Source organism: Anopheles moucheti, chromosome 2 (genome assembly GCF_943734755.1).
Source record: "Anopheles moucheti chromosome 2, idAnoMoucSN_F20_07, whole genome shotgun sequence".
NCBI classification, from domain to species: domain Eukaryota; kingdom Metazoa; phylum Arthropoda; class Insecta; order Diptera; family Culicidae; genus Anopheles; species Anopheles moucheti.
Window position 1 is genome coordinate 73,826,417 of NC_069140.1, and position 13,055 is coordinate 73,839,471.

General features: G+C 41.7%; 2 protein-coding genes across 2 annotated transcripts in view; both read right to left on the reverse strand.

Annotated features, from left to right (window-relative positions):
* Positions 1-2,220, reverse strand: LOC128299520 (tubulin alpha-1 chain). The gene is made up of 2 exons (XM_053035511.1): positions 2,095-2,220; positions 1-1,488 (listed from the first exon to the last, which is right to left on the reverse strand). The coding sequence occupies exons 1-2, from the start codon at positions 2,095-2,097 to the stop codon at positions 139-141; spliced, it is 1,353 nt and encodes a 450-aa protein (XP_052891471.1). The 5' UTR covers positions 2,098-2,220; the 3' UTR covers positions 1-138.
* A 4,025-nt stretch (positions 2,221-6,245) lies between these two features.
* LOC128310259 (uncharacterized) overlaps positions 6,246-13,055 on the reverse strand; it is a 30,843-nt gene continuing 24,033 nt past the window's right edge. Inside the window, exons 2-5 of the mRNA XM_053046856.1 lie at positions 8,646-9,158; positions 7,779-8,014; positions 7,575-7,709; positions 6,246-7,492 (exon numbers count right to left, since the gene is read on the reverse strand). Of these exons, the coding sequence (XP_052902816.1) occupies positions 7,315-7,492; positions 7,575-7,709; positions 7,779-8,014; positions 8,646-9,158 (1,062 nt within the window). The 3' untranslated portion in view covers positions 6,246-7,314. The remainder of the gene's footprint in view (positions 7,493-7,574; positions 7,710-7,778; positions 8,015-8,645; positions 9,159-13,055) is intronic.

A 13,055-nucleotide genomic window follows, 5' to 3' on the forward strand; every position in this document is an offset into this window, starting at 1 on the left:
GTTAAAATGCACACCAACTTCTTCTGGGAATTTTGAATTTGTGCTTCAAAATGGAGAAAACCGGCATTTCGTCTTCGGATCGAAGCTCGAATCAAGGTGTGACACAGCGGGAGCTTGGTACTGTGGGAAGGAAGACTTCTAGTACTCTTCCGCGCCCTCACCTTCGCCATCGCCCGAATCCATGCCGACTTCTTCGTAATCCTTCTCGAGGGCGGCCAAATCTTCACGTGCCTCGGAGAACTCACCCTCCTCCATACCCTCACCGACGTACCAGTGGACAAACGCACGCTTGGCATACATAAGATCGAACTTGTGATCCAGACGGGCCCAAGCCTCGGCAATAGCCGTGGTGTTGGACAGCATGCACACCGCACGCTGCACCTTAGCGAGATCACCACCCGGTACGACAGTCGGTGGCTGATAGTTGATGCCCACCTTGAAACCGGTCGGACACCAGTCGACGAACTGGATCGTACGCTTCGTCTTGATGGTGGCGATGGCCGCATTCACGTCCTTCGGTACCACATCACCACGGTACAGCATACAGCACGCCATGTACTTGCCGTGGCGCGGATCACACTTCACCATCTGGTTGGCCGGTTCAAAGCACGCGTTCGTGATCTCTGAGACCGACAGCTGCTCATGGTACGCCTTTTCCGCCGAGATGACCGGTGCGTACGTCACGAGCGGGAAATGGATACGCGGGTACGGTACCAGATTCGTCTGGAACTCGGTCAGATCCACGTTCAGCGCACCGTCAAAGCGCAGCGAGGCCGTAATCGAGGACACGATTTGACCGATCAGCCGGTTCAGGTTGGTGTAGGTCGGCCGTTCAATGTCCAGATTGCGACGGCAGATATCGTAGATCGCCTCGTTATCGACCATGAACGCGCAGTCCGAATGCTCCAGCGTGGTGTGCGTGGTCAGGATGGAGTTGTACGGTTCAACGACGGCCGTCGACACTTGCGGCGCCGGGTAGATGGCAAACTCCAGCTTCGACTTCTTGCCATAATCGACCGACAGACGCTCCATCAGCAGCGAGGTAAATCCGGAACCGGTACCGCCACCGAACGAGTGGAAGATCAGGAAACCCTGCAGACCCGTGCACTGGTCCGCCAGCTTGCGGATGCGGTCCAGCACCAGATCGACGATCTCCTTGCCGATGGTATAGTGACCACGGGCGTAATTGTTCGCCGCATCCTCCTTGCCAGTGATCAGCTGCTCCGGGTGGAACAGCTGACGGTACGTACCGGTACGCACCTCATCCACTACCGTCGGTTCCAGATCGACGAAAACGGCACGCGGCACGTGCTTGCCGGCACCGGTTTCCGAGAAGAAGGTGTTGAACGAATCGTCCCCACCGCCGATGGTCTTGTCCGACGGCATCTGGCCGTCCGGTTGGATGCCATGCTCCAGACAGTACAGCTCCCAGCAGGCATTACCGATCTGCACACCGGCCTGTCCAACGTGTACGGAAATGCACTCACGCTGCAGAAGAGGAAACAAAAAGGGTTTGGAAAAAGTTAGATGGATGATGTTGAGGAGGGTAGCGCGAAGAAATAGGTTATGTGTCGAGTCTTCTCGCTCGATCAAGTCGTCAGTGAACCGAAACGAAAACTGGTGCGGTGAAACTGACTGACGGACTGCACGCTTGTTGGTGAAAGGAGAAATTTGGAATGCAGAAAGTGCCACGATGGAGGCTTCCGAGCGCACACAACGACCATGGGAATGGGAAGTATTGTTTTCGATTGTTGAAAAGTAACGGCACTTTCTTAACGGAAAAGTAAGCTGTTTTCGCTTTAGGATAGCAATCGTAGTAGATTTTGGAATGTTGAGTTGAACACAACAATGCTTGCGTGGCATAAATTTTCACTTTTTCCGTAAAGTTTAAGTTAAGTTTAAAAACGTTTAACATAACCGATTCTTTAAAGAAGAATACTATACTCTCGTCTAAAATCGGGTTTTTTTGCGGAATGCAAGCGAAGCGTTAATTTAAATTTCAGAAGATTCCAGAGAGGCTTCATACAATTTTGGAACACTGCGCCCACACTCATACGCCGCTATTATCCGAAAATCTTATCCACTTTTACTTACCATGATGAAGGGTTGACAATGGAAGCGACTTGAAGCACAAATTCACAACAAACTGTAGAAGATATTCGGTAGTACGGTTGACGGTTCCTCGCGCTTGGTAAAAGCTGTTCAGGATGCTTTCCAAACCGATGAGAGAATGCTCGTCCGATGCGTTGCTGCTGGCTTTTATAAGTTTTTCCCTCCCCGTACCAGGTTGCTGAGGTGAGAAGCAAATCAACAGTTACGCGCAGCCGCCGCACCCATCCATGGAGACGCAGTTGCTTTGTCTCTTTCCTGCCGGATGTACCAAACTGCACCCCATCGCTACGCTTCTTTTTCCTCCTGTGTATAGTGGGGGTAGGATTGGAGTTGTTGTGCAGCAGCAATTACGCTAGGGAGAGGTTTATTTCCGCTTCGCTCCGGTGATGCTGCCGTCGCTTTGCTCAATGAAGCGTGCCGTTTATTTGGTCGGTAAGATGTTTCCCTCAGACTAATATGATATTGTTTTCTTCATAATTTTATGCGTGTTAGATTTTTTTCTTCCTTCGAATATCATAGTTAATAATTGAAGACACTAACATACGAATGACCGAGTTTCCCCGAAATAGGGGAGGACCGGTTTTTGCTCTCGCACGTGGCCGCCTCTTCTCGTGAGATAGGAATTGAAGAAACTGTACAGGGTGACTAGAAAATTAAAATAAAAAATGGGATTAGTTTGGAAATATTCCTGCACCACTATTACCAGAACGTAATTCATCACGTTGCAAATTGAAAATATATTTAAATTTTCATAATGTTGATTCGGTAAACAAAAAAACACTCTGTGATGATGTAGTTCGACACCCTTGTTCAAAGATTTTTCGCACTGAGGGTAAAAGGATATTAACCAACATTCAGAGGTTTGATTTTCTTTTTTTTTAACAAATAACGAAAACTCAGCTCTGGCGTAAAGTCTTTCGACTAAAGTTATGTTCATTTCAGCGGCGGATCAAACGGTAGGCGGAGTAGGCGGTCGCCTAGGGCCTCGCCGTGTTGGGGGCCCCAATAAATTTGTACTTATTGTGCGATTTTTGAAAATTTTAAAACAAAGTTAAATTATAGCAAAAACAAATTAATTTACAAGGTAGAAAATTGATCAAAAATATCTTCCTTGGTTATATAAAACATTTTTTTCTATGTGATAAATTAAATGCAGAGAAGAATATCGACTTTGTCACTTTAAAGTATAAACGAAATTGCACCAGGACCAGGACACTAATTTTCCCGTTGGTCGAGAAAAATTTCTTCTAAAACTACCTGTTTCCGAATGTATAATACCAGGAGAGCATCCACGGAAGAGGTAGCCCCTAGTACAGCAATTTTGGTCGAAAACCGCCGAAAGGTATGCAATGTTTAAACACTAACTTTCCCGTTGGTCGTGAAAAATTTCTTCGAAAACTACCAGTTTCCGAATTTAAAGTACCAGGAGAGCATGCACGGAAGAGGTAGCTCCTGGTACTGCGCCGTAAGGTATGCAATGTTTATACACTAACTTTGCAACCAACTTGCAACGCAATGCGCCGTAAGATATGCAATGTTTATACACTAACCTTGCAACCAACTTGCAATGCAAGTTTGGTGCATGCAAGAAACTTGCAGCAAGATGGCGCCCAACTTCGTACTTGCATGCAACAAACTTGCATGCAATCTTGCATGCAAGTTTTCGCATGCAATTTCTTGCATGCAACTTGCATGCAAACTTGCATGCAAACTTGCATACAAACTTGCATGCAAGAACTTGCATACAAACTTGCATACAAACTTGCATGCAAACTTGCATGCAAACTTGCATGCAAGAACTTGCATACAAACTTGCATACAAACTTGCATGCAAACTTGCATACAAACTTGCATGCAAACTTGCATACAAACTTGCATGCAAGTACGAAGTTGGGCGCCATCTTGCTGCAAGTTTCTTGCATGCACCAAACTTGCATTGCAAGTTGGTTGCAAGGTTAGTGTATAAACATTGCATACCTTACGGCGCATTGCGTTGCAAGTTGGTTGCAAAGTTAGTGTATAAACATTGCATACCTTACGGCGCAGTACCAGGAGCTACCTCTTCCGTGCATGCTCTCCTGGTACTTTAAATTCGGAAACTGGTAGTTTTCGAAGAAATTTTTCACGACCAACGGGAAAGTTAGTGTTTAAACATTGCATACCTTTCGGCGGTTTTCGACCAAAATTGCTGTACTAGGGGCTACCTCTTCCGTGGATGCTCTCCTGTATCGGAAATCTGAAAACAGCTGGTTTTGTATGGAATTTCGTACCAGCTAATGGCGATAGTAGTGGCGTTATCGTTCTCCTTAGCGCATACAAACGTTTATATATAGAGACTAGCTTACTAGGCCCGTTTACAGGGCTACGCAACAGAACTCTGAAATGTACGCAAGGGAGCTTTCTTTCCGAGACTTTGCTGGTGTTGTTACATCATGTTTGAAGTACATCTCCCTAACACCGATAATGCCGTAGCAAAATTATGGGCCCCCCTTGAAAAATTCCGCCCTGGGCCTCCAAGGGGATTGATCCTCCACTGGTTCATTTTTATAATTTTTCAAGCAGTGGTTAGCTGGTTTGTGATGAAAATCCGTGTTTAAAATCAACTTCAGCAATTGGCGTGCCATGTCATCATTGTACGAACAAATTTATCAACAAAAATGTACTTACATTTGTTGGACACATCGATCTGTGCGGTGGGCTCATAAAATGTTTGAACTAGCCCATTCCAACGGGTGATCTAAAGTTGCTTAACAACGGCACTTTCTGGCCAATGATTTGACACACCTGAAACCTTTTACATATATACCCAACCGTCAAAAGCGTGATTTTTAATAATTGATCTATTATTTTTCAAGAATTTAATCATGAAATGAAGCATATTTCCATACAACAGTGTTTGATTTTTATTGCATGCTCGTTTTGTTGAATTTACCATAAAATGTTCTTGTTGATTTGATGTACAGACCATATTTCTACGTTGAAAATCCATTGACCGAGTTACAAGCAGCGATGTACTGTGTTTCCGGATTTTAATTGATCAGCGCTTTTTCATAACGCGACGGATTACTTAAAGCTGGTAAATTGTACGTTTATTGTTGTTTTCATATTTAATACAAGTAGTAACTTTTTTGTTAAGTTTGCTATTCTTCTCAATGTTCTTTTTAATCATATCTGATTATTTTTCTAATTCAAGCAAAAGGCCCAACATAAACCTCAAAAATGTAGTGTGAACGTTTGCCTTAAACTTAAGGGGGTTTCTCTTTTATTAAATTGTTGATATTACCATTTTAACATTTTTTTACGTAGGAAAGACGACGTGATTACTAAAATCATAAACTCCACATTAAAATTTAAGAAAATTAAAAGCTCAAAACAAATTAAGCCATATTTTTATGCTGTAAAGCAAATTGAACAAAACAAATATTTTTGATAGTAACCCCAGTCCCACACAGCTGAACTGGTTCAAAATCCCATCCCTACTAGGATTTGCGATCTTATTTTATACATTGATAACTCCACAGATATTTTAGAGAATGAATACCATATTCATTAAGATAAAACTATTCAAAAAAGAAATGATAGCCTCACTCAGGCTTTGAATTGTGTGCTGTGTAAGTAGAGTAAGAATTGTTGTAAACGGAACAATTTAGTATTCAGCTGGTCCTCCATTAACATCGAGATTGGGCGATAAAGGAAAATTGTTTTAGGTACACCTTCTGATAAGTTTTTCAAAGTGTGAACAGACATCGACCACCAATCCTGTCTAATGACATCTCGAAGATTATGTATATTATTATTCTCTTGTCCATCTTCATAGATCTCTCGAGCAAGTAGTTCCCATATATTATCATTGTTATTATGATCCCACATTGTGAGGTCATAATTTTGGAATGCAGTGGGCGAACTCGTCGATTAGAACTAGTTTCGTTTAATGTATTGAGCAATTTTATTTGGCATTTAATCTCAAATCTTAATCTAACTTATTCTGTAGTTATTTTGTTTATATTGCTTTATTCCACGATAAATGATTACTAATACTAATAGCATAATCAACGTTCCATATATGTAGTTTACCTACCTGTTCGTAATGATTTTTATTCAGCTTTTAAACACAACACAGAAACATGTTACTTTCAATAAATTTATTTTATTTTCCTTTCATGAATATGTCCATTTGTAGCAAATCGACTATTCAGTAATGGAAAGCAAAAGAAAACACATAAATACAAACTCATTATGCATATATCGTTAGGATACATCCCCGACGGACACGGACGCTAAATAATCTCGCTGAAGAATAAAAAATGCCTACCGTTTGTTAATGATTCGACACTACTAGCGAACCTATTTCGGCCTGCTTGGCATGCTGCTAGCAAACCGTACCGTGCAGTTGCCATCCTTATGCAGGTTGGTTTATAAACGATCCTTAATATATGTATACCATTGCTGCATACTGCTAACATATAACATGTATAGTATATAATACAAGCCCCTAGCGACTACGGTCTTATGATAAGTTTGAGCCTATTTTCATACGTTCTAGCACGAGTCTGATCGGAAGTATGTTGTTGCAAGCGTTCAAGCTAAATATATAAAACCTCCACAATCATCGCAGTTCATGTTTATAGAACACACACACGTTCGCACACATACCTGTCGAATGACATTTTAAACGTTTTGTTGCTGCTTACGAATTCATATTTCATTGATTTGTTTTGTTTAACAATTTTTTGTATGTTCTTCAAAAGTAAACCAAACGCTATAAAATATGTTTTGCTTTCCTAGAAAACTTGCTTCTTGACAACCAGCGTCTCACAACATGGGTAATGCAATTTCTGATAAGTAACAAATAAATTAATCCAGAAGAGATGGTTATCCTGCGTAAAACACAACCAATTTGAAGCAAAATCTTTTAAGCAACTGTTGTTTGAAGTGCGACTTTAAACCATAATAGATGGAAGCGAAAAAAGGAGAAACAAAGTAAAAAAAGGAAGCGTAAAAAACCTGTCCCACTATATCGTTACGATTGGTTGTTTTCTTGAAGTAGGCAATTAGAACCAACCAAACAAAAACAAAAATCACATTAAATTAGTTAACTTTTCATATCGGATAGGCAATTTTTCTTTAGCCCATTCGGTAGTATTTTAGGCGATCTCCCCGTTCGGGATGCCTGCCAAAAAAAACCACATGCTCACTGCTTCTCTATCGTTGCTGTTTCTGTTGAATCAGACTTTCCCATTGAGCGATCAGTTTGTGCGACGAAGGTGCTTCCTGCGGGTCAAGATCGCACAGCTGGGCCAAGGACATTGCCGGTCGCATTCCTCCACCGCATCCATTGCCCATTCGCGAGCGACTTTCAAACAATGGTGAAGGAGTTTCCCTGCAATAAAGAAGATTGGAATCAGCATGGGAGCTATTGGTCAGCTAGCCAATTACTACTTCTCATCGTTCGATGTTCTTACCTCGGCGAAAGACTAGAGTTGGTCAGGGCGTCACAGAGTTCGCTAATTGATTTGGTTGACCGAAGCTTGCTCGCCAGCGGATAGATCGGTTCGTCCGTATTATCTTCGTCCGACAATTCCTCACTCGATTCGAAACTGAAACAAGAAGCAGTATTTTTGACATGTGACATCTCTTTAGTTGGTTTCTTTCTGATGTACACTTACGCATCATAGTTCATGTCCAACAGATCCGACTGCGATGCGTTCCGGTTAAGCTTGCGGATCCGTTTCAGTTCGCATTCGCGCGTCTTAAGATCACGCAGCTCACGTTGGATCTTTTCCTCGACCGGAACGTAACCACGCCGGATAGGTTTACCATTGGAGTCGCGTTCAATCGCAGGCGGTGTCGAGATGGCCGTCGGCAGAATCATCAAATGCGAACGGTTCAGATCGACCGAGGGCTACGAAAAATGGAAATAAAGAGTTTAAAGTTACACCATTTTGAAGATATTTAAAACACATTTCATTAAAAACAATTCAATTTACGTATAATAGGAAAATTCAATTTTTCAATAAAAAATGAAGTATCAACAAGGCAATGCCCTCCAGAGACGAAAGAAAACATTAAACAACACGAAAATGAACAATAAACAATATTAAAATAATCCGCCTAAAAGTATGCAATGTGCTACACACCAAACAGATTAAACCGGAATTGTTTCATAGAATTAGGCGGTTCACAATTTAACTGCCGATAAATTAATTCACGTAACAAGAAATATGTCAGTTGTGGACCTCGACTGCTTGCTAATTAAAACTTTTTATTCGTGTCCGGAATTAAATTTCTGCACAGACATTAGAAGATGGACAATTCATGGATAAGATAAAAGTCCGTATTCATTTAACCAATGCGGAGTTTTTGCAAAATCCAATTTGTGGTTAAACATTAGACCACCCAAAGCCAAAGCATACGATGAGAATTTTCCGCCCGAAGAAACAGATAAAGACAGCAAATCCCTCAAAATACAGGCACCAATCTGTCTGCCCGCTCAACTTATCTTACTCATTTGCACAGAAAACGGCTCTACCTACCACGATCGGATCTGCTTTCGTGCTGGCTACGGTTGTCATCATCTGCGGCACGTTCGCAACCGGACCGGATTGGGCACCGTTTGCGGCCAGCTTACTGAGCCGTCCGCGTGAAGCGATGAACTTCTGCATGATGCCGCGATGGTTCGGATTCGGGTTGAAGCGTCTCGGCGGCGTCGAGGTGTGGAAAAGCTGCGGCGTGGAACGGGCCCGTGTCAGTGCTTTCGGGTTCGGTAAAATGAATGCCCGGCGTTGTTGCTCCTCCTCGCGCCGTTGGTGCGACTCCTTGCCATTCTGCTCGAGTTTGTCCTTCAGGTTGGACACCGAGGGCGAGTGCACCGGTGTGGGCGATAGGGAGAGCCCCGAATCGTCCGAGTTGCCCGTCGAATGATTGTCATCGTTCAGGTCCAGCCCGTTCCTTTCGCTCGGATCCGTCCGGTGACCTTCGCGTAGTTCCTGCTCCCGGCGCGTCACCTCATTGATCTCCTCCTGTATCCGCTTCAGCGGGTCTTCGATCTGAAAACGGGAGAAAAACATGATTAATTATCATCTTACTAAGTGTGTTTGGAATTATTTTCTATGTTACTAGTCAATGGGATTTTGATGCAAAAGAACTGTTTTTCCACTTCGGTAAGATCCATCCAATAAGGTCATTGTTCAGTTCAATTGTAGCAAGATGTACCGTACGACGCTGCCACCAAGAACAAATCTGATGCTGATTTACTACCTCAATTAATCTCCTAATTTACGCACCCACTAACCTACATTTCTCACAATCTCGCCAAGCATGTGCATGTACCCGTGGGGTGTCCAGTGAGTACACGGGAGGAAAATAAGAAATTATTCGGTGCAAATTAAAGCCATTATTAAGCCGGTTTCTCCATACATCATCTGCATACGATGTGCTGCATACGGGTGAAACATTCGTTGCATGTTTGAGGTTAGGAAGCCAGCAGGAATCGGCACCAAGCACGCGGTGGTGGGAGTGATTTTATTTTCCTCCCATACGATTGAGGCATGATAATTTGTTACGATCTGGCCGAACTTCAATTAGGTTCGATGGTGAAGTGAAGTGAATGGGTTCATATTGGGAAGCCGCTGCTGTCATAAATGGAGGTTTGGTGGAAATTAGGTTAAAGAGAGATTCAGACGAGAAAAATCGAGGTTTCGGTTTCATCCTGAAAGGCAATCGTGCGCTCAATGTCATGCTTATTAACACATGTTCTACTAGTGTTATTCTCCCTTCAAATAGTACTGATGCCTTACTGATATGATTATTTATTTATTTATTATTTATTTATTTAAAATTTCAAATCAATACAGCAACAAATTCCACAGCAAAATTTTAATTTAACTTTCAGAAGAAAACGCGTATGTTGAATATTCGCGTTTGATATCAAAACCATTGTCATAATTTTTGGATATCGTGTAAACTCTTAAATCTCAAGTTGTATGTAAGTACTTCAGTAAGTAGTATTTTAAAATTATATTTATAGCCAAAAATGAAAAGATTGTATGTTAAAAACCGTTTTGCAACTTAAAACGTACGTCATTATCATTAATTTTCAATATCCAGTTTCTGAAATACTAGATTTAAATATCGTAATAATATTATTTTCTGTATATTTTTTATAAATCAAAGATTTTAAAACAAATCCGAGAGGGTATTTAAAACTCGTTTTTTATGCAATGCTCCAAAGAGAAGCTTTTAAAATGTTAGTTTTTGAATCTTCTCTTCTTTGAAAAATATCATGTACTGTTGAATTCCTATAAATTCTTTTAAAAAAATGCTGCCAACCTTAGAATTGATGTAATTGATCTTTCAAAATATCACAAACATGATCATTTTTAAGCACCTGAGCGGATTTATCCCATTAAAGATTACAAAGCAAAGATATTATTACATTTATCAACTAAAAGCGAATAATTATATAAATAAGTTTGATGTGACAGGAAGCTGAAGAATTTATAGTCACTTGTAATATGAATTATAAACCCTATGATACGCTTGCCTATATCAAAGCGTGATGTTCTGGTTCGTTATTTTTGAGCGTAATTTTATTCCCTTTAAATACGGAACATTGTTAATACTTGCTTAAATTTCACAAATTAAATGTAAGCTAGCCATCAATTTCACACAAACAACATAGCAGATTTCGGTAGAACGCTTCATAATTCATTACCACGCTCAACCGGAAGGTTGCGTATGTGTTTCACCATTCATTTCGATTCTTCCGCTAGCGAAGCATTTCTGCTACATCGTTCATGCATTACCACAACCACCAGCGGACACAAGAAAATACCACCGAAAGAACACAACCATGGAATGACAGTAAACGTAGAAATGTATCTTTTTAAAAGCACAACACGTATTATTAGCGCACAAACCACCAAAACCTTCCCGTGCACGATCTTTTGCTCGAACTAAATACAGCAACTGCTGCCGAACGATCTGTTTTAACGGGACCGGGCATACCGGGTTCTCGCTTGCGGTCGAAATTTGCAAACACAAATTCGTATCCGTCTTTCGGGTCGGACGTTCCATTACTCCTATACGCATTTTCAGTAGGGCCGAAGAAATTAAGATACATTCTCTAGCTCCACCAGGAAATGCGAAAACACTGCAGCAATGGAGCGCGGTTCATACCATTAGCACGATCAAACGGCACGGTCCTACGCATCATTGCACACGTGGCAGACGGGGAGGCTTGAATAATAAGATTGGTCTCTCTGTGACACCGATGCCAAACAATAAAAAAAAGGGACAGCAACAGGAAATGACCATGTAATTCGGATTTTATTTGAATTGCAATAGTTTGTTGTAGGGGATTGATTGTCGGTGAGTAGTTCAACCAGTTTAATGACTTTATTTTCAATAGAAAGCTTTAGTGGAAATTGGGTGTGTAAGTGTGCAGCAACAAAAGAAAAACAACTCTATGTGTGCTTTCGAATGAACCCAACATCAGTGTAGAATTTGGTTCCAGTTGATAGATTTTGTTGCATATTTTTTTATCGTTTTACTTGTGTGTGATCATGAATTTTACAATGTTATTAAGATAAGAGAGGCTTTTTTAATTTTTTTTTGCAGCAAATAGTTATAATTAACGATAGTAATAGTAAATAGTAATTGATAAGAGATACTTTATATGAAGTATGGTGCCGTGACCAGGATGAAAACAAAAAAAAACTTATATCTTTCTTTATAGGCGCAACAACCTCTACAGGGTAAGCCTTTATTTTTAAATGAACAATTGACAATTGAAATGAACATTTCATATATTTATCGTATAATTTGACAGGATACGAAACCCTTCCTTGTTTATTAAATGTTTATTGAAACCGTATGCCATCGTTTGTAAAAAGACATAAGAGAGGTTCTAGTTTATTTTCAATTACTGCATTTAGATCAGATAGCATTGAATTCGATATAGAGTTTCAATTAACATCGCACGCCGTAAAAAAGGCAAACCATATTTATTTAGTCTTCATCGTATTCGTAGCTTGAACGGTAAACCTCACTTCCCGGTTGTAGAGCCGGCAAAACCGTAGTACGTTCCTTTCCCATTTATGTTCATTACGGCGACCAACGCCCACATATGCCATCAAGATCAATGCATGCGCGTTTCGAAAACTTTTTCCCAATGATAAAGTAAAGTAAAATAAATCAAGCAAGCACCAGCCAATTGCTTGGAAAGGAAAATAGAAATGCTCTGACCAGAGCATTTCGTTTTTGTTTTGTTTTCGGTTATTACGGAAGGAGTTTGTGATCGTGCTCGTGAGGTCACGGTTAATGGCTATGGGATCACCGGCAAGCCTTTCCTTCGCCCTCACTCGCTCCGGCTCCCTAAAAAAACGTGAGCGATTTAGCGCATTGATGCAATTTGCAATTTAATCCAAAGCATCGTGCCAGTTCGGCGTATGTGTTAATAGAAAAGTAAGCCTGCGCGGCCGTACTATCGACAAAAGATAGTAGTAATATTAAAAGAAGTCGAGGGCACGCGTTGAAATTTCTCCTCACACTCGCGCAGGGGGTTTCCTTCGGTTCGTTTGACCTACTTCATTCCTTCTCGTTTGCCCCCTGCCAGCTGCCACCATGCTCGTCGAACCACATACCGCGATCCGTACCGGTGTAAATAATTTATTATCACCCCCCGATGCTCCAAACATCTCAACGGTGCAAACCACGGTGCGGACCACGTTGATTGAGCGGCGCACGGGTCGAAGGGCGGATAATGATCACCGGCAACATCTTGCCAACCGCGAAAGATGGGCTGGAAAGTGTAGCCTTGAGCTTGATCGAATGGCGGGATGTGCGGAAACAAACGTTTAACCGCCCCACCATGCAGCCACCATCGGTGGTGGTTTTGTGACCGATGCGTCATGAAGACGCTGCCTGCTCGCCTTTTGTGCTAG